The sequence below is a fragment of the Telopea speciosissima genome, unplaced genomic scaffold (genome assembly GCF_018873765.1).
Source record: "Telopea speciosissima isolate NSW1024214 ecotype Mountain lineage unplaced genomic scaffold, Tspe_v1 Tspe_v1.0119, whole genome shotgun sequence".
Taxonomy (NCBI): domain Eukaryota; kingdom Viridiplantae; phylum Streptophyta; class Magnoliopsida; order Proteales; family Proteaceae; genus Telopea; species Telopea speciosissima.
Window position 1 is genome coordinate 62501 of NW_025317455.1, and position 25000 is coordinate 87500.

Genomic DNA, 25000 nt, shown 5'->3' on the forward strand with positions numbered 1-25000 from the left:
CGTGTCACCAGTTCAAATCTGGTTCCTGGCACATGGTTAATTTCTAGAATTAGAATAGATACTCATACAAATTCATTGATATGGATCGGCATACATATTCGTTAATAGTCATGATTATGCTACATATTTATCCGTCTGGGTATCTAGAGATATATCCCTATAGTCTCCCCATAGTCTATAGTATAGTAGATGGGTAAAGAGTATATAATCGGTAAAGAAAAGAATTAGATTCTGTTTCCTCTTCTTTCTTTTTTGTTCATTTATACTATACAATGTTAATACTTCATACATATCCGAACGAAAAGTTAAGTTAGTTGGTTGAAAAACCTTTAGAGGAGTTGAAGGATAGGAATAGACAAGATTCATTTCAGATACAGTACAAATAGAATCCGATCATCCTTCATTTCTTTGTATTTACATATTCTATTTCTTCACTTCCGTCTAGGTGACTTTCTAGCGCCCTCTAAATAATGTGCGCGATACAAAGTTCATGATGCAGAACTCTTTTGGTTCATCCTATCTTATTGGCTTAGCTCATCCTAAATTAAAATGAAATAAATATCTTCCAAATTGGGGAATATAAATAAAGATCTTTTTTTTTTTTTTTAGCCCATCCCGAATGAGAGTCCAATTACGTACACTTACTATGTTTGATCTAGATTTGATCTAGAAACTTCAAAATCTTCCTTTAATATATGGAGTCGTAGAAGTGAAGATTAGTTTTTTATCATTCAATGAGCGTCTTGTATTTCATAGAAATTGGGGGCAATATAATCCTTACGTAGGGGCCATCCTATCCAACTTTCAGGCATCAAGATTCGTTTCAGGCGTGGATGATTATCATAAGAGATTCCCAACATATCATAAGATTCCCGTTCTTGAAAATCCGCACTTTTCCAAATCCAGAAAACAGACGGAATTCTAGGATTCCTCCTTGAGGCAAAAACTTTTATACATATCTCTTCTGGTTGATCCACACCATACTGTATTCTCGTAAGATGATATACACTAGCTAACGGTCCGCCTGGTGCTACATCATAGGCACATTGAGAACGTAGATAATTGTAACCATATGCATATGAAATGACAGCAATGGAGTGCCAATCCTCGGGCTTTATTTGTAAAGTCTCTATTCCTTGGTAATCGAAGCCCAAAGATCTATGAACTAGCCCATGCTTGACTAGCCAGGCAGACAAAGGACCCTGCATCTTTTTGATTTCTCCCGCATTTTTTATTAAGTATTTCACATTTACGATGAAATTTATGAAAAATTGAGCCGCAGTTTGTTCTTCTGCACAGAAGCATCGTGCCTAATTCACTAATTCGTGGGAAGATACTGAACTTTTGTATTTGAAAAATGTTTCAGTTTCAGAAGGGATCTCTGAAATAGATGGCGATTGATAGAGTAACCCTTGATCATAATTTCCAGTATGAATACTGCGTCCAAGATGAAACTTGTGATTGGTAGTAAAACATCGATTCTTCTGTTGAGGCCCAATTCTATCTTTATAGATTTCTCGAGATACCTTCTTACGAAGTTTTGTTATAGCATCAAAAACTGCTTCTGGTTTAGGTGGGCAGCCCGGCAAATAGACATCCACAGGAATTAGCTTATCGACTCCCCGAACAGTACTATAAGAATCGGTACTGAACATCCCTCCCGTAATAGTACAGGCTCCCATAGCAATGACATATTTTGGTTCAGGCATTTGCTCATATAATCTCACTAAGGAAGGGGCCATTTTCATTGTTACCGTGCCGGCTGTTAAAATGAGATCCGCTTGTCTAGGACTCGATCTTGGTACCAGTCCATAACGATCAAAGTCGAATCGTGAGCCTATTAATGAAGCAAATTCAATAAAGCAACAACTGGTACCATAGAGAAGCGGCCATAAACTGGAGAGTCTTGACCAATTTGAAAGATCATTCGATGTAGTTGAAATAACTGAATTTTGGGTTGTCCGATCAAGTAACGGAAACTCAATGGAATTCATAACTGTCTCAATGTCATTTTTTTTCTTCTTTTTTCTTTTTATTATCTGAATATTCAGGAGCTAAGACCATTCCAATGCCCCCTTTCGCCATGCATAAACTGAACCTACAATTAGGATAAGCACGAAAATTAAAGCTTCTATAAATACAGATAGACCCAATACATCGAAACTCATCGCCCATGGATAAAGAAAAACCGTTTCAACATCAAAAACAACAAAAACTAGAGCAAACATATAATAACGGATTCGGAATTGTAACCAAGCATCGCCCATTGGTTCTATACCCGATTCATAACTAGAAAGTTTCTCTGGTCCTTCGCTAATCGGGGCCAAAATTCCGGAAATTAGAAATGCCAAAATGGGAATAACACTTGATATTATTAGAAATGCCCAGAAAATATCATATTCGTGAAGCAGAAACATAGAAGCACTCCTAGGAATGTGGAAAATATACCGGATTAGTCCATTCGAGTTGGAAATGTCAATTTATTCATAACTGCTTAGTCGAGACAACAATGACTTTTGATCGAACCACCAAGTTTCGTTTGTTTGCTGCGGTCCTGTCTTGTTTCAAGATTCATCGAAAGGAATCCTATTTACACTTACTTCGATTTTTTTGATATGGTATAGACATGTTCTTATACAAATAAAACTCTCTCGTTTTCATACAAATAAAATATTTTCTAAACAATAAACTAAAAAACTAAATATAAAGGAATTCCAATTAAATTGAAATAAAATTTAATAATCAAATAAGATAATTGGAATTGCATTTTTTTCTTTAGTTTATCTTTGAATTTCGAATTCTATCTATATATTTTCTATAGATTTAAATATTTTAAATTTTTATTTTATAATTTTATTTTTATAGTTATTTATATTTATTATATTTCAATTTTTTTATTTATTTAATTATTATTTAAATTAATTCAATTGAAATCTCAATTATTCTAATTTAGAATTTGATTATTCTAAATTAGATTTAGATAGGGCTATACGGACTCGAACCGTAGACCTTCTCGGTAAAACAGATCAAACTGATTATTATCGAAATGATTCGAACTGTTTCAAAGACCCAACATGCATTTTTTTTTGCATTGGGCTTTTTCATCAACTGATATAAATATCAGTTAGTCCGCCATATTTTTTCTTGACAGAAAAATAACGAGATGGCTCCATGTGCTCTGATTCATTATTTTCCTTCTGATCCAGGAGCAATACCAAAGTGTTTCAAAGAAGGGAAGGGTTACCTTGACGTAGGTCTGCCTCCGGCCTAGATTAACCTAAGTTAAATGGAGTCTCTATCGCTCTGCTCAAAGAGTCAAATATGAAACTTCATACACCTTAAAGTTCATAGGACGAAAAGAAATTTTTTTGAGGTCCCTATACTCATTATGCCTAACATTGAATGGGCTGAGTATTCACCTTATCAATTATCAAATCAATGCCGGTTTTATTTGGCGCCGAAATTGGCACCTGAATCGGGCCGAACCAAATATTTGTCAGGCTATTGTTCTCTTATTCTCTCGAATTCATAGAGTAAGACATCGATTTCTCAATAAGATCAATTTTGTTGATTGCATGATGGATTCCCTTGAAAAACATTGGCGCGCGTGTAAACGAGGTGCTCTACCTAACTGAGCTATAGCCCTTGCGTTTGTGATAGATATTTTATCATGTAGAAACTATCTTGTCAAGATTAAGTATTTCATGATCGGACATGATAGCTATCCGATCTCCTTCCTTGCTTTAGTATTGCTTAGAAGTAATATTGGATCTATAATCCATCGATGTGATGGTCCCATTTGTTTCTCTTTGTGATGATAAATAACCTACTTAACTCAGTGGTTAGAGTATTGCTTTCATACGGCGGGAGTCATTGGTTCAAATCCAATAGTAGGTATAACTTATTAGATACCGGAGTCAGCGGTATCTAATAAGTTTTTCTACCCACCCTTTTTATTGATTTTTTATCTTTTCCATCCTCCTACCCTTCGTATTCCATTTAATTCTTTTTTTTTTTTTTGTTGCGCCAGAATCACTTGATTGTATTTAATCGGCAGAATACAGGTATATAAACAGAACTTCTTTTAATTATTCGGACGCACCAAGTAGTTACGAAATTCTATTGATAGCCTCTACTCGCGTCCTAGCCCGTCTGAGAGCTAAATTCGCCTCAATTGTTTGTCTCTTTCCTTCAGCTCTACTCAAGTTAGCTTCAGCTATTTCAAGAGTTCGCTGAGCTTCTTGCGGATCAATCTCACTACCTCTTTCTGCATCGTTTACTAAAATGGTGATCTCATTATTGCCTATTCTAGCGAAACCACCCATCAGAGCCATCGTTAACCATTGATCCTTAAGGCGTATTCTCAAAACACCTATATCTACTGCTGTGGCAATGGGGGCATGATTGGGTAATACGCCAATTTGGCCACTATTAGTAGATAAAATGATTTCTTTCACTTCTGAATCCCACACAATTCGATTAGGAGTCAGTACACAAAGATTTAAGGTCATTTCTTCAAATTGCTCTCCACTTCTAAGTTCATAGCCTTCGCGGTAGCTTCATCGATGTTACCTACCAAATAAAAGGCCTGCTCAGGAAGACCATCTAATTCGCCGGAAAGGATCAGTTGAAAACCCCTAATTGTTTCTGCTAGACCAACATATTTCCCTGGAGAACCGGTAAATACTTCTGCTACGAAGAAGGGTTGTGATAAGAAACGTTCAATTTTTCGTGCTCTTGCTACGGTTAAACGATCCTCTTCGGATAATTCGTCCAACCCAAGGATAGCTATAATGTCTTGAAGCTCTTTGTAACGTTGTAAAGTTTGCTTAACTCTTTGCGCAGTTTCATAATGTTCCTCACCAACGATCCGAGGTTGGAGCATAGTTGACGTTGAATCTAAAGGATCTACTGCTGGATAGATACCTTTGGCAGCCAATCCTCTTGATAGTACGGTAGTAGCGTCTAAATGTGCAAATGTCGTGGCAGGAGCAGGGTCGGTCAAATCGTCCGCAGGTACATAAACTGCTTGAATAGAAGTTATGGATCCTTCTTTGGTAGAAGTAATTCTTTCTTGCAAAGAACCCATTTCTGTACTAAGAGTAGGTTGATAACCCACAGCAGAAGGCATTCTGCCTAATAAAGCGGATACTTCGGATCCTGCTTGGACGAAACGGAAGATATTGTCGATAAATAGAAGTACGTCTTGTTCATTAACATCCCGGAAATACTCTGCCATAGTTAGGGCAGTCAAACCAACTCTCATACGAGCTCCCGGCGGTTCATTCATCTGACCATAGACTAGAGCTACTTTTGATTCTGTAATATTTTGTTCATTAATCACCCCAGATTCTTTCATTTCCATGTAAAGATCATTTCCTTCACGAGTACGTTCGCCTACTCCGCCAAATACAGATACACCGCCATGCGCTTTGGCAATGTTGTTGATCAATTCCATGATGAGTACGGTTTTACCCACCCCAGCTCCCCCGAATAGTCCGATTTTTCCTCCACGGCGATAGGGAGCTAAAAGATCCACTACCTTAATTCCTGTTTCAAAAATAGATAATTTGGTATCTAACTGTATAAAGGCAGGCGCGGATCTATGAATAGGAGATGTTGTGCGGGTATCTACAGGACCTAAATTATCAACAGGTTCTCCAAGAACGTTGAAAATTCGTCCGAGAGTCGCTCCACCGACCGGAACACTTAGAGGAGCTCCCGTGTCAATCACTTCCATTCCCCTCATCAGGCCATCTGTAGCACTCATAGCTACAGCTCTAACTCGATTATTTCCTAATAATTGCTGTACCTCACAAGTCACATTAATTTGCTGGCCGACAGTATCTCGACCCTTAACTACCAAAGCATTGTAAATATTAGGCATCTTGCCCGGGGGAAAGGCTACATCCAGTACCGGACCAATGATTTGAGCGATACGCCCCAGGTTTTTTTCTTCAAGTGCGGAAACCCCAGGACCAGAAGTAGTAGGATTGATTCTCATAATAATAATAAAGTGAAATATGTCGAAATTTTTTACGAAAATTGACTAATCGAAAATAAATTAAATGTCCGATAGCAAGTTGATCGGTTAATTCAATAAGAAACGGGAGTTCGTACTCAATTTCGTTGGTACCATCCAACCGAATCCAATTCAATTCTTTACTCATTCAATATTCAATGAGTGAATTTGAAAATTAAATTCAACTAACCTTTTTAAAAATATCAAGTAGGTAAAATAAGATTCAAGTAGTATCAAGTACATAAAATAAGAATCATAAGGAAGTCTTTCATTTCTCTATCATTATAGAGAATCCCATCTATATTATCTATGGAATTCGAACCTGAACTCTATTTATGATTCATTATTTCTATCTCATTGGCCCCTGTTTCTTATTTCAGCATAAGCATATTGATTTCCGCCTATTCTTATATCTTATACCCTTTCATGGGCGAATTCCGCATATTTTCACATCTAGAATTTTCATAAATTTACATATACAACATATATTACTGTCAAGAGTGAATTTCTTATTATTTAGATATTTAGATTCAAAAAAAGTAAGGATTAAAAGCTCGAAAAACAAGGATTGGGTTGCGCCATATATATGAAAGAGTATACAATAATAATGTATTTGGAGACTCAAATACCATGACAGGGTCTAATAACGAACTGATTAGTTGATAATATTAGTTGAAATTTTTGTGAAAGATTCCTGTGAAAGGTTTCATTAACGCCTAATCCATGTCGAGTAGACCTTGTTGTTGTGAGAATTCTTAATTTTTAAATTTAGGGAGGGACTTATGTCACCACAAACAGAGACTAAAGCAAGTGTCGGATTTAAAGCTGGTGTTAAAGATTACAAATTGACTTATTATACTCCTGACTATGAAACCAAAGATACGGATATCTTGGCAGCATTCCGGGTAACTCCTCAACCTGGAGTTCCGCCTGAGGAAGCGGGGGCAGCGGTAGCTGCCGAATCTTCGACTGGTACATGGACAACTGTGTGGACCGATGGACTTACCAGCCTTGATCGTTACAAAGGACGATGCTACCACATTGAGCCGGTTGCTGGAGAAGAAAATCAATTTATTGCTTATGTAGCTTACCCTTTAGACCTTTTTGAAGAAGGTTCTGTTACTAACATGTTTACTTCGATTGTGGGTAATGTATTTGGGTTCAAAGCCCTACGCGCTCTACGTCTGGAGGATCTGCGAATCCCTTCCGCTTATGCTAAAACTTTCCAAGGCCCGCCTCATGGTATCCAAGTTGAGAGGGATAAATTGAACAAATATGGTCGACCCCTATTGGGATGTACTATTAAACCAAAATTGGGGTTATCTGCTAAGAACTATGGTAGAGCGGTTTATGAATGTCTTCGCGGTGGACTTGATTTTACCAAGGATGATGAGAACGTCAACTCCCAACCATTTATGCGTTGGAGAGACCGTTTCTTATTTTGTGCCGAAGCAATTTATAAAGCACAGGCCGAAACGGGTGAAATCAAAGGACATTACTTGAATGCTACGGCAGGTACATGTGAAGAAATGATCAAAAGGGCTGTATTTGCCAGAGAATTGGGAGTTCCTATCGTAATGCACGACTACTTGACGGGGGGATTCACTGCAAATACGACCTTGGCTCATTATTGCCGAGATAATGGCCTACTTCTTCACATCCATCGCGCAATGCATGCAGTTATTGATAGACAGAAGAATCATGGTATACACTTTCGTGTACTAGCAAAAGCGTTACGTATGTCCGGTGGAGATCATATTCACTCTGGTACCGTAGTAGGTAAACTTGAAGGGGAAAGAGAAATCACCTTGGGCTTTGTTGATTTACTACGTGATGATTTTATTGAAAAAGACCGAAGTCGCGGTATTTATTTCACTCAAGATTGGGTCTCTCTACCAGGTGTTCTGCCCGTGGCTTCCGGGGGTATTCACGTTTGGCATATGCCCGCTCTGACCGAGATCTTTGGGGATGATTCCGTACTACAGTTCGGTGGAGGAACTTTAGGACACCCTTGGGGAAATGCACCGGGTGCCGTAGCTAATCGAGTAGCCCTAGAAGCGTGTGTACAAGCTCGTAATGAGGGACGTGATCTTGCTCGTGAAGGTAATGAAATTATCCGTGAGGCTAGCAAATGGAGCCCTGAACTAGCTGCTGCTTGTGAGGTATGGAAGGAGATCAAATTCGAATTCCCAGCAATGGATACTTTGTAATCCAGTAATTACTCTTTGTTCCCTTAATTGAATTGCAATAAAACTCGGCCCAATCTTTTCCTATAAAGGAAAAGAAAAGATTGGGCCGAATAAAGAATGTGATCCTATTGCATACATTATGCATATATATAGTATAGCATATATAGATAAATACTTTATACAAATCTAGATCTAGATATAGAAGATCTTAATTAAATACAAAATCTAAGACTAAACAAATGCTTCTATTGTTGGATCCATAATTAAGCCTATGGATCCTTGGGATTGGTGGATCTTTTTATATCCCGTAGTTTTGGGTTATGGATCGAGCCAAGGATCACAACCTCGTCTACCCATCCTCTATATTGCCCTTTTCCTTCCGTCTTGCAATAGAAATATTATACGTATACGAACGAAATTATACGAAAATAAATTCTTCATAGGAAAATCTTTTCGATGAGAATTTGTACACGACATGGGAGAAACCTCTCTTTCTATTTCTAATTGAAGAAGGGGTTCCATCCTATATAGTGAAGCGATACCCCATATTCCTACAAAAGAGAATTCTTTCAATACTCAATACTTATTAGTAAGTAGTAAGTATTAGTACTCACTCGTGATTAATTAATAATCCTAGTGATTAAATCTATATGTTTATTCCGACAGGAAATGAAATATTTCAATTCTTTTTCATCGAATGACTATTCATCTATTATATTTTCATTCAAATAGGGGGGCAGGAAGGCTCTATGGAAAAATGGTGGTTCAATTCGATATTGTCTAACAAGGAGTTAGAACACAGATGTGGGCTAAGTAAATCAATGGACAGGCTTGGTGCTATTGGAAATACCAGCGGAAGTGAAGACCCCGTTCTAAATGATATAGATAAAAACATTCATAGTTGGAGTGATAATGACAGTTCTAGTTGCAGTAATGTTGATCATTTATTCGATGTCAGGGATATTTGGAGTTTTATCTCCGATGACACTTTTTTAGTTCGGGATAGTAATGGGAACAGTTATTCTATATATTTGGATATTGAAAATGAGATTTTTGAGATTGACAATGATCGTTCTTTTCTGAGTGAACTAGAAAGTTCTTTTTCTAGTTATCGGAATTCTAATTATCTGAATAATAGGTCTAAGAGTGACAGTAACAATCAATACTACGATCATTACACCTATGATACTAAATATAGTTGGAATAATCACATTAATAGTTGCATTGAAAATTATCTTCGTTCTGAAATCAGTATTGATAGTTATAGCTCCATTTCAAGTGGTAGCGACAATTACAGTGACAGTTACATTTATAGTTATATTTGTAGTGAAAGTGGAATAAATAGTGAAAGTGGGAGTTATAGTAAAAGAACTAGCACTAGCACGAATGGCAGTGATTTCAATATAAATATAAGAGAAGGATATGATGATCTCGATATAAATCAAAAATACAGGCATTTGTGGGTTCAATGTGAAAATTGTTATGGATTAAATTATAAGAAATTTTTTAAGGCAAAAATGAATATTTGTGAACAATGTGGATATCATTTGAAAATGAGTAGTTCAGATAGAATCGAACTTTCGATTGATCCGGGTACTTGGGATCCTATGGATGAAGACATGGTCTCTATGGACCCCATTGATTTTCATTCAGAGGAGGAGCCTTATAAAGAGCGTATCGATTCTTATCAACGAAAGACGGGGTTAACTGAGGCTGTTCAAACAGGCATAGGTCAACTAAATGGTATTCCCATAGCAATTGGGGTTATGGATTTTCAGTTCATGGGGGGTAGTATGGGATCCGTAGTAGGCGAGAAAATCACCCGTTTGATCGAGTATGCTACTAATAGATCTCTACCTCTTATTATAGTGTGTGCTTCCGGAGGAGCACGCATGCAAGAAGGGAGTTTGAGCTTGATGCAAATGGCTAAAATATCTTCTGCTTTATATAATTATCAATCAAATAAAAAGTTATTCTATGTATCAATCCTTACATCTCCCACAACCGGTGGGGTGACAGCTAGTTTTGGTATGTTAGGAGATATTATTATTGCCGAACCCAATGCCTACATTGCATTTGCGGGTAAAAGAGTAATTGAACAAACATTGAATAAGACAGTACCTGATGGTTCACAAGCGGCTGAGTATTTATTCCATAAGGGCTTATTCGATCCAATCGTACCACGTAATCTTTTAAAAGGCGTTCTGAGTGAGTTATTTCAGCTCCACGGTTTCTTTCCCTTGAGTCAAACTTCAATCAATCAAGTAGAGCATTAAGTTCAGTTATTTTTTTGTGGCGAACAATTATTTAGTTTATCGGAATCATAAAGTCATAAGAAGAATAGGACTTTCTTTGGTGACAAAAAATCTAATTGTAGGAATAAGTTTCGGATAATTCCTTTTTCTTACAGATCCATTTTTTTTTACCTATATTCATGATTAGTAATCGGGAACCTTCTATCAACAGGATAAAAGAGTGAATCTTTCCTTACGCCAAATTAGGAAAATAAAAGAATTTCACGCTCCCTTCTTACGTATTTCTTACGTATATATATATACAATACAAAGATAGTAATACAAAAATAGAAAATATAGAATAAATATAGGATAAAGAAGGATATAGAATAGGAATATATAGAACGGAAGTCTTGCATATTTCTATATCTCCCAAGAACCCTCATTTTGACTTTATTAAGAATCCCTGTTGGATCGGATTGTAACGAATCCTTCAGGAATTCGTAAGAAGCTCTTTCTTTATTCTTTATTAGAAGATAAGGACAAGAAAACAAGAATAGGATTATCCTACATATATTTCATGTAGAAGGGCGAATAGATACATTTATTTAGTTCTACATTCCTTGCACTTATTATATACTTAGAATTTTTAATTATAGGTTTCGGTTTATAAGTTATAAGATATCTTTACAATTTTTATAATAATAATAGGTACAAATATTAAATAATTTAATCAAGGTATTCATTCTATGACAACTTTCAACTTACCCTCTATTTTTGTGCCTTTAGTAGGCCTAGTATTTCCAGCAATTGCAATGGCTTCTTTATCTCTTCATGTTCAAAAAAACAAGATTGTCTAGGTACAATGGACAAAATCTCATCCATTTTTCTTTTCAAGACTTGGATCATAATACAGATATCTATTTAGTGGAATATGGGACAAGATGTGGCTTCGCTTCCTCCTAACACAAAAGAAAGAGCCGTTATGCATGTGGAAACATGATATATGGGTAAATATATTATAACTACTTTTAAATAGATCAGCAGATTCTGAAATAGAAAGTCAATGTGTCTATATGTATGTAGATATCCATAGTGGGCTCATATGAAGGGGATGTTCTTATTTTATATCTAATCAATTCGATGAATTACTTCTAAGGGTTCACATCATAATAGTGCTAGTTGATGAGAGTTACTTCGGGAACAAAAATAAAATAAAGTAATTTTTTGTTATTCTCTCAATTCCAATAAAATGAAACTGGATCTAGTATGAACTGGCGATCAGAACGTATATGGATAGAACTTATAGCGGGGTCTCGAAAAACAAGTAATTTCTGCTGGGCCTTTATCCTTTTTTTAGGTTCATTAGGGTTCTTATTGGTTGGAACTTCCAGTTATCTTGGTAGGAATCTGATATCCTTATTTCCGTCTCAGCAAATGATTTTTTTTCCACAAGGGATTGTGATGTCTTTCTATGGTATCGCAGGTCTGTTCATTAGCTCCTATTTGTGGTGCACAATTTCGTGGAATGTAGGTAGTGGTTATGATCGATTCGATAGAAAAGAAGGAATAGTGTGTATTTTTCGTTGGGGTTTTCCTGGAAAAAATCGTCGCATCTTCCTTCGATTCTTTATGAAAGATATCCAGTCGATCAGAATCGAAGTTAAAGAGAGTCTTTATCCTCGCCGTGTTCTTTATATGGAAATCAGGGGCCAGGGAGCCGTTCCCTTGACTCGTACTGATGAGAATTTGACTCCACGAGAACTTGAACAAAAAGCTGCTGAATTGGCCTATTTCTTGCGCGTACCAATTGAAGTATTTTGAAATAATAATGAATGCTTTTTCAGCATGAGGGAAAGAACTCAAGAATCCTCTTTTTTTTTATACCTTAACTGAAGTTTCTTCAGAACGCTCATTTCAGCGCAAAGGCAGACGTATATGGAACACCCATAAAACGAAGCAGTTTTTGTCCACCAAAACGATTTTTTATGCGTATCGAAATCACTTCAATTCCTTCATACTAGTAACAAGTCTAATCTAATAAATATGGATTCATCACATATAACATATATCAGAATATTTCAGAATACAGAATTCCTCTTTTTATTTTTAGGTTCAATATTTTGAATAGATACGTTAAATGTTAAATACAGATGGATCATATCTTGTAAATTATTTCTCTTTTGTCAATCGATCTTTCTTTTTATCCCCCCTTTTTTGCTTTGCTCCTTCGAGTGATGACCAAACGATTGGATCTCTTATAACTATAAGCATCCAATTTATTTCTTTCTTTCCCTTGCCACCCATGTGTGATTTCATCATCACATCAATATTTTTCAGAAATTCCCTCACTTATTCCTGTGCTATGGGTAGCCAGTGAAACTTTTCGAAATATTTGAATTAAGGGGAGTTCTTTCGTCTCGAAATCTAAATAATATTCATTACTCTTTCGGGCATTTCTCGAAAGGATACAATTACTTGGAATTTGACCAATTGAGATATCCGGAAACAATATTTTATTATTTCTTCATTCGAGAAAGAGATCTTTATTCTATTTCTATATTATTTCTAGATCCAAGGACTAACCAATTAATTAGAAATAAAAAAAGAGGGAATAGATCCATAGGTTCGATACCTTGTTATAGAACTTATGCTTGATAGAAATATCAGATCGGATAGAGTCGACAAATGAGGTGGGTTCATTAACGATTCACAGATTAAAAATGCCAAAAAAGAAAGCATTCACTCCCCTCCCATATCTTGCATCTATAGTCTTTTTACCCTGGTGGATCTCTCTCTCATTTAATAAAAGTCTGGAATCTTGGATTACTAATTGGTGGAATACTAGGCAATCCGAAACTTCTTTGAATGATAGTCAAGAAAAGAACGTTCTAGAAAAATTTATAGAATTAGAAGAACTATTCCTCTTGGACGAAATGATAAAGGAATATCCAGAGACCCATATACAAAAGCTTCGTATAGGAATTCACAAAGAAACGATACAATTGGTCAAGATGCACAATGAGGGTCATATCCATACTATTTTGCACTTCTCGACAAATATAATCTCTTTAGCTATTCTAAGTGGTTATTCTATTCTGGGTAATGAAAAACTTGTCATTCTGAATTCTTGGCTTCAGGAATTCCTATATAACTTAAGCGACACAATAAAAGCTTTTTCTATTCTTTTATTAACAGATTTATGTATCGGATTCCACTCGCCCCATGGTTGGGAACTAATGATTGGCTCTGTTTCCAAAGATTTGGGATTTGCTCATAACGATCAAATTCTATCTGGTCTTGTTTCCACTTTTCCAGTTATTCTAGATACAATTTTCAAATATTGGATCTTCCGTTATTTAAATCGTGTATCTCCGTCACTTGTAGTGATTTATCATTCAATGAATGACTGAAAAAAGGTCCACCGTCATTAATCTAATCATAATCTTTGTTACTTTGTACATAAAGAAAGCATTAAAAATCTTATGCACTCTTTATCTTTCTACCCGCACAGGGTATTCTTCCTATATTCCAGGAAAACTCTTCCAGTACAATACCAGAATTGTGGATAGGGAACTATCCTAGCGACCTACCTAATTTATTGTAGTAATTTTCGGGATCAATGATTGTACCATGCAAAATAGAAATACCTTTTGTTGGATAAAGGAACAGATGACTCGATCCATTTCCCTATCGATCGTGATATATGTAATAACTCGGACATCCATTTCAAATGCATATCCCATTTTTGCACAGCAGGGTTATGAAAATCCACGAGAAGCGACTGGGCGTATTGTATGTGCCAATTGCCATTTAGCTAATAAGCCCGTGGATATTGAGGTTCCACAAGCGGTACTTCCTGATACTGTATTTGAAGCAGTTGTTCGAATCCCTTATGATATGCAACTGAAACAAGTTCTTGCTAATGGTAAAAAGGGGGCTTTGAATGTAGGGGCCGTTCTTATTTTACCTGAGGGATTCGAATTAGCTCCTCCCGATCGTATTTCTCCCGAGATGAAAGAAAAGATAGGCAATCTCTCTTTTCAGAGTTATCGACCTACTAAAAAAAATATTCTTGTGATAGGTCCCGTTCCTGGTCAGAAATATAGTGAAATCTCTTTTCCTATTCTTTCCCCGGACCCCGCTACTAAGAAAGTTGTTCACTTCTTAAAATATCCCATATACGTAGGCGGAAACAGGGGAAGGGGTCAAATTTATCCCGATGGGAGCAAGAGTAACAATACAGTCTATAATGCTACAGCGGCGGGTATAGTAAGCAAAATAGTACGGAAAGAAAAGGGGGGATATGAAATAACCGTAGCGGATACATCGGATGGACACCAAGTAGTTGATATTATACCTCCAGGACCAGAACTTCTTGTTTCAGAGGGCGAATCTATCAACCTTGATCAACCATTAACGAGTAATCCCAATGTGGGTGGATTTGGTCAGGGAGATGCAGAAATAGTACTTCAAGACCCATTACGTGTCCAAGGCCTTTTGTTCTTCTTGGCATCTGTTATTTTGGCACAAATTTTTTTGGTTCTTAAAAAGAAACAGTTTGAGAAGGTTCAATTGTCCGAAATGAATTTCTAGATCATGGATTTTTCAACATCAAGTTGGTAAAAAGAGCGAAATTCTTGTTGATTGGTGCAATTCTGTATATGTATCCTCCAAAAATCTCATGAAAAGACTTTTGCTTGCTTTGTATATACTCTTTTTCTTTTATGTGAGATATCAGGAATTACTTATATCCCATTCCTAGGACTAGTCCTAGGAATCATATGTAGAAGACTATTTGACTTGGCCTTTTTTCAATCCAAATTGGAGTGGTATGGCTATGTCACTATTGTCAGATTGTAAATGCCATATAATGCATGCATCAATAGTTTTCTATTCTATTAGTATTAGAATTAGATAGTAGAATTCAAATTGAATTATAAATAAATAATATAAATAAAAATAATAATAAATAATAGATAAAAAAATAAATAATAAAATAACTTAACTTTAACTCTTAACTAGAGTAGGTTCTATTAGTTATTAGTATAGAAATATCGAAAAGATTTGCACGATGTCTCATCTACAGAAATCCAGATTGTGTCATCCATAAACTGGATTGATTCTTTATTTTATTTCTTCTGACTTCGGAAGAATTGATAGATACTACGGGGGAAGAGATGCTCTGAATCAATTCCATTGATTCTTCATATCCAAAAAAATCATCAGAAAAAGGAATGGAGTAGTTTGAAACATTGGAGCAAGAGTCCATATTTATAGGAATAGAATATTCTGATTATGTTAACTGGATAAATTTCCAACTTTTATCTTTTTTATCTTATGGAATGGATCAAAGTCTCACTGGAAGAGTAAGAACTCAACAGGACCCTACCTCTCTTTGTCTGATTCGAGAGGTAGGGTCCCGTTGAGTTCTTACTTTTACTTTTTCATGTCTACAAACCGGCCCATTCAATTACTAGAGGGATGAACCCAATCCGGAATATGAACCATAAAAGAAAATACCTATTAAACCGATCACAGGAATACCAGTTACAGTACCTATCAGCCAAAGAGGAATCCTTCCAGTAGTATCGGCCATTTACCCCACTTCCCTCCGCATTTCATTAAGTGGTCATGCTAGAGACATAAACAGTCATGGATAATTATGAGATGAGATCCTTCCGAATGGGATAAGAGAATTCCTACTATTACTATTCCCTTTCTTTCTCTTAATTGAAGAAATAATTGGAAAATAAAACAGCAAGTACAAAAATGAGTAATAACCCCCAGTAGAGACTGGTACGATTTAATTCAACATTTTGTTCGTTCGGGTTTGATTGTGTCGTAGCTCTATAATTCGGATTAGGTTTATCGTTGGATGAACTGCATTGCGGATATTGACCCCAAAAAAAAAACAGTAGGTACAGCCAGTCCGTGAACAGCCAACCATCGCACTGTAAAAATTGGATAGGTTCGATCTATGGTCATTGAGGCCTCCTAAAAGGATCTACTAAATTCATCGAGTTGTGCCAAAGGATCAAAACGGCCAGTTATTAGTGGAATTCCTTGTCGGCTCTCTGTAAAATACTCGTTTGGCCGAGGGCTTCCAAATACATCGTAAGCTAAACCCGTGCTGACGAATAACCAACCCGCAATGAATAGGGAAGGTATAGTAATGCTATGAATGACCCAGTATCGAATACTGGTAATAATATCAGCAAAAGAACGTTCTCCCGTGCTTCCAGACATGCTGAACTCCACATATTCTTGTACAGTCAAAGGGGATCGATTCTGTGAAAGATGGAATCAGTAAATGGAAACTCACTGTCATCTTTGTGAGATCGTCAATAGTGTACCGAGGGTGTCTTTAGAGTATACCGAATCAGTATAACTATCCTTCTTCTGACACAGCAACGCAATTTCAATTAGTATCAAAAAGTACATAATTATTTTCTTGCTTTCTTATTGCTTATCGATGCGGAACCATGTCCCATTCAATATTCAATAGAAAATTCCTAAAATTCGTTTCGTGTAGTATAGGATTTTTTTGTATTACTGGCTTCCGACTAGAAACTGAAGATCTGGTAAAGTGTGAGTCCGACGGGCTGGGTTCTAATAATTCATAAAAGAGATTATCATATTATCACAACACAATTTAATTAGATGCGAAATGGAATATAGAAATCCCTTCTCGTGGTTGTACAAAAGAAAAGGTTTTTTTCTTCGAGCTATCGTGAGATATTTTTTTCTTTCCTTTGAGATATTATGTGCAATTAATGAGCCTACTCCTGAATCTAATGAGTTAAAGTAAAGGGTGTTATGGAGGTTGGTCGTTCAAAAATGGACTCGATGCGATTGAAAAAGAAAAAAAAATGATCAAAAAAGAAATCATTTTCTTTATTCCATAGTGATTCAAGGAGAGTTTCATTTGTAAATGAAGTTACATGATACAGTTCTTATTATTATTACTTTACTCAAGAGTTGTTCAATGAATCTGTTGATTGGGAATCACGGGATGAGTAGATGTTATAGATGATGAATCAATCTTTTTTTTTCTACTTCTGTCACTTTATCTTTGTTAGTGCTGTCTAGAATAATAATGTAATGACTGATGAATCAAAAACTTTCAATTGGAACTTCTTTTGTCAATTGGTGTCAATTGGTATTTTTTCCTATCCCTTATCCTCGGGTCTTGAAAAAATTGAATTTTAGGTAAGTGTTTTAGAAACAAACATATGTAGAAAAAAGCGTATCTCATTTAGCTCTTTCATGCCTACTATAACTAGTTATTTCGGTTTTCTACTGGCGGCTTCAACTATAACCTCAGCTCTATTTATTGGTCTGAACAAGATACGACTTATTTGAACTTAATTGAATGAACAATTCATAAACATAAAAAGAAATCTTTCTGCAAGATTCCACGTATTCTATAGCTCCTTCCCGCGTTAATTGCCAATTTTTGGTCATTGAGATTCATAGGCGATTCGGATTAATATTTAGGGATAAATATTACCTTTCTTTTCCCCTTTCAAACTAAACTCAAATAAATCGAAATGATTGAAGTTTTTCTATTTGGAATTGTGTTAGGTCTAATTCCTATTACTTTGGCTGGATTATTCGTCACTGCATATTTACAATATAGACGTGGTGATCAGTTGGACCTTTGATTAATTAACATCTCTTTTTTTGATTGACCTCCTGCGAATTAAAGAAAGGAGGAGGTCAAATCAAATACAGTACAGCCCGCTGTTCAAGTTAGTGAATTAGTGAAGTTATTTCATTATAATTCGACCTAACAAACAAGAACGGAATCACGCTCTGTAGGATTTGAACCTACGACATTGGGTTTTGGAGACCCACGTTCTACCAAACTGAACTAAGAGCGCTTTCTTATCACAATAGATAAGAAGAAAACTGTAAAGAAAAGTATTCTTTTTTCCCAATACACCTTGCGTGCATATAGTATCATCTAATGAAAGGTTATCTATGTCCAATTTTAATTGGCCTCAATTAATCCATCGTTACTGCCCAGAGGAGAAGTAATTGGTAGGGATGACAGGATTTGAACCCGTGACATTTTGTACCCAAAACAAACGCGCTACCAAGCTGCGCTACATCCCTTTTAATTGGTCTACCGTGTCATTGTAGAGAATCCCTGTCTTGTTTTCCACATTTTTATTTTTTCTTTTCTCCATTAATATACAATTTCTCTTGTGATTTCTTATTTTTTTTTTTTTTTTGTCTCATATAAAATATCAATAATCAATTTAATAATAATAATAGATACAATAGAATAGTAATAATTCTATACATATGAAATCCAAGACATAAATATTATTGGTAATGCTCAGGAAGAAGAAGAGGGGGACGTCTTTTTATCTTTTTTCTGTTTTAAGAAAAAAGTCAATCTCATTTATCGGATTATGATACATATCAATTTTATAATTATTGTTAGGGATTCCGCGTAAAAATACAAATACAAGCGATTCTTAACCGCAACTACATATGCATCTGATCATATATGTATTACAATAAAGAAGGAGGATTTTCAATGCGATATATAAAAACATATCTCTCCGTGGCACCTGTGCTAAGTACTCTATGGTTTGGGTCTTTAGCAGGTCTATTGATAGAAATCAATCGTTTATTTCCGGATGCGTTGACATTCCCTTTTTTTTCATTTTAGTTATTGACATGCCAAGGGGGTGAAGAGGATTAGAGATACAATATATTATCTTTGACTAATCCCTTTCCCTCTTTTTTATTTTTTCAGTTTTGGGGAGGAGGAAAGAGAAAGAATAAAAAAGCATTCAACCTCATCGAAACTTGGGTTCAGACTCGATAGAGGGAGAATGGAAATAAAAATGTGGGTCTAGGGTAACAAAACAAAATCATACAAGCAAGTCATACAAGCAAGATATTTAAATGTGTATTGGGATTCAAAAAATTGTATAGTTAGAAATTGTTAGATTACTTATTATTTTTTATTTTCATTTTAGTTCCTTTGTTCTTGCTTCGGAGCGAAAATTAAAGAGTTTAGTTAATCTAAAATCCAAAGGAAAGGAGGTTCATGGCTAAGGGTAAAGATGTCAGAGGCGTGGTTATTTTGGAATGTACCAATTGTGCCCGAAACGATGTTAATAAAGATAAAGAATCACCGGCGGGGATTTCCAGATATATTACTCAAAAGAATCGACAAAATACACCTAGTCGATTGGAATTGAGAAAATTTTGTCCCTATTGTCTCAAACATACGATTCATGGCGAGATAAAGAAATAGATCGAACGGAACAAGGTGTGTGCCGCCCTTTCAAGGGAAGAAGAAAAAAATTACAAATTCAATTCCATACAAATTACCTATAATATCATAGAAATTGATACAATCTTACATAATCACATAATAACATTATTATAATTTTACATTTTATTTTAATTAATTATAAAATAAATTGAAATTTAAAACTTTTCTATTAATATTCTATTAATAGAAAAGTTTTCCTAATAATATTAATATTAATGAAATTAATATAACCAATAAATATATTAATATAATAATCATCGATTTTATAATATAATCGTTCATTTTAAATTTCTATTTTATTTCATTTCAATTTTATATTTATTAATATATTTATTAAATTAAATAATTAGAGTTATATTCTAAATATTCTATTTAGATCTATTTCTATATTTTATCTATTTATTTATTATACTATATTACATATATAATAAATAAATAGATAAAGATAGATATAGAAATATTCTAACAAATTTCTAACAAATCCTATCCTATTTCGGTCGGATCAAAAAAAAAATTGAATTAGAATTCAGAAATAGGATTTTAGAGATAAGGAATAAACCATGGAAAAATCCAAGCGACCCTTTCTTAAATCTAAGCGATCTTTTCGTAGGCGTTTGCCCCCAATTGGATCGGGGGATCGAATTGATTATAGAAACATGAGTTTAATTAGTCGATTTATTAGTGAACAAGGAAAAATTTTATCTAGACGAGTGAATAGATTGACCTTGAAACAACAACGATTAATTACTATTGCTATAAAACAAGCTCGTATTTTATCTTTGTTACCTTTTCTTAATAATGAGAAACAGTTTGAGAGAGCTGAGTCAACCCCTAGAACTACTAGTCCAAGAACCATAAATAAATAGACCTACTCCTCAATTGAATCAAAATTCCAATCCGAACTCAGAGTCAGATTGATGTTTGAAAAATTCGAGAATCCAGATTTGATTGTCGCGCCGTAAGAAAAAAAAAGAATTGGTGAAGAAGAAATCTTTTTTTGTATTGAAATTTTACTACTTTTTTTTGTTCATTTTTGAATTTCTATTTATCATATTAATTTCTACTCTAACTTCCCGGAGTTCATTCTCCGGGGAACTCTGTTTAAAAAATTCCGTTGGATTCCTTCCAACCTCCTTATTTGGTGATCTCATTGGAAATCATGTAAAGACAATTCCTATTTGATATAGCTATTTGTGCAAGTATTTTACGATTAAGAAGTAACTTTTTTTTGTACAGATCGTGTATTAATCGACTATAACTATAGAATACCCTTTTTTCACGAATTACTGCATTTATCCGAGTGATCCACAAACGACGAAAATCTCTCTTTTGCCTGCCCCTATCCCGATGAGCCGAAACCAAAGCTCTCATTTTTTGTTGAGTAGTTGTTCGAGTAAGTCTTGAATGAGCCCCTCGAAAGGTTGATGCAAATAAACGAATTTTTGTCCTACGTCTCCGAGCTATATATCCTCGTCTAGTTCTGGTCATTGAATCAAATTAAACTTTGATGAATAACTAATTGAAAATTTATTTCTTTTCTTTCAGTCATTCTTTTCCCTTCTTCCGGTCTATTAATAACAAAACGGATTCTTCCGATGTATAAAATAAAAATTCCAATAGCTTTTGCTACTATGACCTTCCCAACCACGATTTTTTTTCAAACATTTCTCCTCGAAATACAAAATTCTATCAATACTAGGTATCAAAAAAAAAAAAAAAATAAGAAAGAAAATAATTGTATCTAAATGGATAAAAAAATTAGTGGGTTCCATCGTTTCTATGGTTACTTCTTAAACGGTGAGGTCCCCTCTATACGCCGGAGCCCTTCCCTCATTTAATGAATATTATTGGTAACTTGTACAGTTCACACCCTTTGGCTCTACCCATGAATTATCCAGTAATTAGGTCTTTTCACAATGAGATCTACCTATACAGTAACGGCATTTAATTATGAAGGTTGGCTAGGTAGCTGACCCTGTTAGTCCGTTCTTGCAAGAGTAGGAGCATAATTCTTCTGCTTCTTAATCTTAAATATTATTTCCCCGCTTAATGGATAACCATTTGCTACCAATGGGGAATTGCTTCTCATCTCAAATGGAGGTGATTGGATTTGCACCAATGGAAACCATAAATTTCATACAGAATAGAGGTATATGATAGATCTTTTGCCTTTGACTTTTAGTTTTAGATAGTGAATAGGGCTTTTCGATTCTATCCTAATTTGAACGAGTCACACATACACCCTAGTACAGGTTCCTCGGCGCTGAGGACATCCCCGAAGCGCGGGGGATTTCGTGACATTTCTGATTGGCTGTCTTGTGTTTCTAATAAGTTGTTTAATAGTTGGCATGCTGAATCGTATACAGAATAGAATGGGGCTGGTTTAGATCGATCCTAACCGGATGATTACGAATTACTCCCATTTCCTATAATATTTTACTTTACCCCGGTAAGAAGATAAAATATCAAAGCAAGGTTCGGTTCATTTGAACTATGTTATGGTTCGAAATGGAATCGCGGGTTTACGTGAAATCACCGCCATTTTCGACCGCGACAAGATCAACAATTCCATGAGCTTGGGCTTCTGTTGCTGACATAAAAACATCCCTTTCCATGTCTTCGGATACAACCCATAAGGGCTTTCCCGTTCTTTGTACATAAACCCTTGTGAGGGTTTCACGGAGTTTAAGTAGCTCTTCCGCTTCCAGGACAAATTCTCCTGTTTGTGCCTCATAAAAAGAACTAGCAGGTTGGTGTATCATTACCCTGATGATATAACATAATGAAAAGTTTTTCTATCTCACATCATGGGGCGAAGGGAAGAGATAAAGAATACCAAGAAGAAAAAAAAGATAGAATTGAACAACCGTACAGGCATTTTTTGCGCATTGCATACGGCTCTACAATGGAGGTGACTTTTCCCTTCCATCGAAGAAAGAGAGAAATCCGATCTATCAGATCCCGATCGCTAGATGATCCATTCCATTTACCACCCTTCTTTTCAGAGAGAGGAGTTCCAAAAATACTATGATGGTTCCGTTGCTTTATAGATTTATTTCGTCTGTGATTCAGCAATCCCAAAGTTTCTTTCTGGTTTGAACAATTAACGAAAAAATGATCCTGTTTTTTTTTCGTACTCTTTCATAACATAAATATTGGAAAGAGACTTCTGGTGTGAAAACAAAAAAGAAAAAAGTTTGTGACGCTGAAATGGACCCCCGATAGATACGATCAAATCGGAAATAACCTTTGTCTCATACTACTCTCTCGATACATAATCTCATGTTATGAAAAAACAATAAAGGTTTGCTTCTATCGAACTCGAAGTGCCATGCTATTATTACTTATTATTCCATATGGCGAAGGCATAGTCTTCTTTTTTTTTTCTCAAATACAAATAAAAAAACTCATTGGCGCCAAGCGTGAGGGAATGCTAGACGTTTGGTAATTTCTCCTCCGACCAGGATAAAAGATCCCATTGAAGCGGCTAATCCCATGCATATTGTATGCACATCTGGTGGCACAAATTGCATAGTATCATAAATAGCTATTCCGGGTATTACCCATCCGCCGGGAGAGTTTATAAACAAATACAGATCTCTGGTATCATCCTCTATACTGAGATATACCATGAGACCAATAAGTTGATTCGAGATCTCGCTATCAACCTCTTGGCCTAAAAAAAGTAATCTTTCGCGATGAAGTCGGTTGATTAGGACAAAATAGTATCCTTTAGGAACCGTACATGCACCTTTGGATGCATACGGTTCAAAAAAAAATTGCGAAAAAATCAATGTGTCGATCCTAGCCCTCTTTCTTTTTTCATAGCAGGTTTTTAACTCCTAACGAAGGGGCTTTTTCTTCCATTTTTCAAGAAAGGGCTCCCTATAATATAAAAAAGAATTAACTAAACTTATCGAACTAACCTCTCATTGATGTATTGTTTCATCGAGATCCAATCCAAATCACGATGTAATTTTCTTGTTCCTGAATGGGCCTCTTCAAGTCTTTTAGGTTTATGCTCTACTCCGGGTAAAGGTCTGCCCGATTTTTATTTGCACATATAGGACAAATGATCCCAATACCACTTCTTTTTGCTACGATTTCCGTTTTTCTTTTTCAATTCATTTCATGTCTTCCGCCAAATATTCGATGTAGTCATTATATTACTCGATTAATTGGCAGTTTGAGATCTATAAATAGGAATCATTTATGGTAATCGTACATATATTACCAATTGGGTATTTTCTGAACGGAGCCTGGAAATTTCATTTTATTGGTCCAACCATAAATTATTCTAATGGATAATATTGATCCCCCAAAAAAGGATCTACTTAATAATTCTACTTCACGCTCCAAATTTTGATGGTTCAATCAATCTTTATTGCTTTATTGGGCGAAACAGAGGATATCTCGATCGGGGGAGAGAACGGGGTAATCCCATATGACCCAATATGTCTGACAAGTCGCACTATACGTCAACCCAAACTGCATCTTCCTCCCCGGGACTACGAAAAGGGACTTTTGGAACACCAATAGGCATTAAATGAAAGAAAAGGGGGTTAAGTGTTATACTTCACTTTGATGTGGAAACGTAAGAATGTATTGTCTTCATAATATTGCCGTTTAGCGTATTTTATCCATAGATTGGAAAGTTCGTAGAGGAAGACAGAATGAAGAAAGGAAATTTTTATGAATGGGTTATTCGAATGATGAGCAAGTATCTACGCATTCGCTCATAGAAAAGGGGGCCAACCCCATTGCGTATTGGTACTTATCGGGTATAGAATAGATCTGCTTCTCTTTGTTCCTACGTGTTCCATTATTACCAACGGAATGGAATAAATATTCACCCTTGCTCCGAAATAATTCAGTGAAAAGGGAGGTTCATAGCATAGTCTTTTCCAATGTGATAAAGTTACATAGTGTCTATTTTTATTTGATAAAGGGGTATTTCCATGGGTTTGCCTTGGTATCGTGTTCATACCGTCGTATTGAATGATCCCGGTCGCTTGCTTTCTGTTCATATAATGCATACAGCTCTAGTTTCTGGTTGGGCCGGTTCGATGGCTCTATACGAATTAGCAGTTTTTGATCCCTCTGACCCCGTTCTTGATCCAATGTGGAGACAAGGTATGTTCGTTATACCTTTCATGACTCGGTTAGGAATAACCAATTCATGGGGGGGGTTGGAGTATCACAGGGGGGACTATAACGAATCCGGGTATTTGGAGTTACGAAGGCGTGGCCGGGG

The 25000-nt window shown here is 35.7% G+C and overlaps 8 protein-coding genes and 3 non-coding genes across 11 annotated transcripts in view; 6 read left to right on the top strand and 5 right to left on the bottom strand.

Annotated features, from left to right (window-relative positions):
* The window catches only part of TRNAF-GAA, a 73-nt gene extending 42 nt beyond the window's left edge, over positions 1–31 (top strand). Inside the window, exon 1 of the tRNA in view lies at positions 1–31. This exon is cut by the window's left edge and continues 42 nt beyond it. This is a non-coding gene — a tRNA (tRNA-Phe).
* Positions 32–126: 95 nt separating this feature from the next.
* On the bottom strand, positions 127–2136 carry LOC122647699 (NAD(P)H-quinone oxidoreductase subunit K, chloroplastic-like). Its single transcript, XM_043841054.1, has 2 exons — positions 1475–2136; positions 127–1030 (listed from the first exon to the last, which is right to left on the bottom strand). Exons 1-2 carry the CDS (start codon positions 1992–1994, stop codon positions 732–734), a joined length of 819 nt encoding a protein of 272 aa, XP_043696989.1. The 5' UTR covers positions 1995–2136; the 3' UTR covers positions 127–731.
* A 2192-nt stretch (positions 2137–4328) lies between these two features.
* Positions 4329–6180, bottom strand: LOC122647687 (ATP synthase subunit beta, chloroplastic). Its single transcript, XM_043841042.1, has one exon. The coding sequence runs from the start codon at positions 6002–6004 to the stop codon at positions 4508–4510; it is 1497 nt and encodes a 498-aa protein (XP_043696977.1). The 5' UTR covers positions 6005–6180; the 3' UTR covers positions 4329–4507.
* Positions 6181–6334: 154 nt separating this feature from the next.
* LOC122647688 (ribulose bisphosphate carboxylase large chain) lies at positions 6335–8505 on the top strand. Its single transcript, XM_043841043.1, has one exon. The coding sequence runs from the start codon at positions 6805–6807 to the stop codon at positions 8230–8232; it is 1428 nt and encodes a 475-aa protein (XP_043696978.1). The 5' UTR covers positions 6335–6804; the 3' UTR covers positions 8233–8505.
* Positions 8506–8698: 193 nt separating this feature from the next.
* Positions 8699–11295, top strand: LOC122647685 (acetyl-coenzyme A carboxylase carboxyl transferase subunit beta, chloroplastic). The gene has a single exon (XM_043841039.1). The coding sequence runs from the start codon at positions 8961–8963 to the stop codon at positions 10485–10487; it is 1527 nt and encodes a 508-aa protein (XP_043696974.1). The 5' UTR covers positions 8699–8960; the 3' UTR covers positions 10488–11295.
* Positions 11296–11436: 141 nt separating this feature from the next.
* On the top strand, positions 11437–13987 carry LOC122647693 (chloroplast envelope membrane protein). Its single transcript, XM_043841049.1, has one exon. The coding sequence runs from the start codon at positions 13169–13171 to the stop codon at positions 13856–13858; it is 690 nt and encodes a 229-aa protein (XP_043696984.1). The 5' UTR covers positions 11437–13168; the 3' UTR covers positions 13859–13987.
* Positions 13988–14069: 82 nt separating this feature from the next.
* On the top strand, positions 14070–15396 carry LOC122647691 (cytochrome f). Its single transcript, XM_043841046.1, has one exon. The coding sequence runs from the start codon at positions 14079–14081 to the stop codon at positions 15039–15041; it is 963 nt and encodes a 320-aa protein (XP_043696981.1). The 5' UTR covers positions 14070–14078; the 3' UTR covers positions 15042–15396.
* A 2861-nt stretch (positions 15397–18257) lies between these two features.
* On the bottom strand, positions 18258–18331 carry TRNAW-CCA. Its single transcript has one exon. It is a non-coding gene; the product is annotated as a tRNA-Trp (tRNA).
* A 161-nt stretch (positions 18332–18492) lies between these two features.
* On the bottom strand, positions 18493–18566 carry TRNAP-UGG. The gene has a single exon. It is a non-coding gene; the product is annotated as a tRNA-Pro (tRNA).
* Positions 18567–21689: 3123 nt separating this feature from the next.
* Positions 21690–24426, bottom strand: LOC122647698 (ATP-dependent Clp protease proteolytic subunit). Its single transcript, XM_043841053.1, has 3 exons — positions 24219–24426; positions 23164–23457; positions 21690–22512 (listed from the first exon to the last, which is right to left on the bottom strand). The coding sequence occupies exons 1-3, from the start codon at positions 24287–24289 to the stop codon at positions 22269–22271; spliced, it is 609 nt and encodes a 202-aa protein (XP_043696988.1). The 5' UTR covers positions 24290–24426; the 3' UTR covers positions 21690–22268.
* The window catches only part of LOC122647684 (photosystem II CP47 reaction center protein-like), a 3355-nt gene continuing 2779 nt past the window's right edge, over positions 24425–25000 (top strand). Inside the window, 2 exon segments of the mRNA XM_043841038.1 lie at positions 24425–24929; positions 24931–25000. The exon segment at positions 24931–25000 is cut by the window's right edge and continues 2779 nt beyond it. Coding sequence (XP_043696973.1) covers positions 24705–24929; positions 24931–25000 — 295 coding nt within the window. The 5' untranslated portion in view covers positions 24425–24704.

Excerpts from the sequence above, each read along its gene's own strand:
- LOC122647699 (XM_043841054.1), bottom strand. The coding sequence starts at position 1,994 with ATGAATTCCATTGAGTTTCCGTTACTTGATCGGACAACCCAAAATTCA. Across the intron at positions 1,031-1,474 it reads GCCTCAACAGAAGAATCGAT|CACCAGGCGGACCGTTAGCT; the intron begins GTTTTACTACCA and ends CCTATGATGTAG.
- LOC122647687 (XM_043841042.1), bottom strand. The coding sequence starts at position 6,004 with ATGAGAATCAATCCTACTACTTCTGGTCCTGGGGTTTCCGCACTTGAA.
- LOC122647688 (XM_043841043.1), top strand. The coding sequence starts at position 6,805 with ATGTCACCACAAACAGAGACTAAAGCAAGTGTCGGATTTAAAGCTGGT.
- LOC122647685 (XM_043841039.1), top strand. The coding sequence starts at position 8,961 with ATGGAAAAATGGTGGTTCAATTCGATATTGTCTAACAAGGAGTTAGAA.
- LOC122647693 (XM_043841049.1), top strand. The coding sequence starts at position 13,169 with ATGCCAAAAAAGAAAGCATTCACTCCCCTCCCATATCTTGCATCTATA.
- LOC122647691 (XM_043841046.1), top strand. The coding sequence starts at position 14,079 with ATGCAAAATAGAAATACCTTTTGTTGGATAAAGGAACAGATGACTCGA.
- LOC122647698 (XM_043841053.1), bottom strand. The coding sequence starts at position 24,289 with ATGCCTATTGGTGTTCCAAAAGTCCCTTTTCGTAGTCCCGGGGAGGAA. Across the intron at positions 23,458-24,218 it reads GCAGTTTGGGTTGACGTATA|CAACCGACTTCATCGCGAAA; the intron begins GTGCGACTTGTC and ends TTTTGTCCTAAT. Across the intron at positions 22,513-23,163 it reads CTAGCATTCCCTCACGCTTG|GGTAATGATACACCAACCTG; the intron begins GCGCCAATGAGT and ends TTATATCATCAG.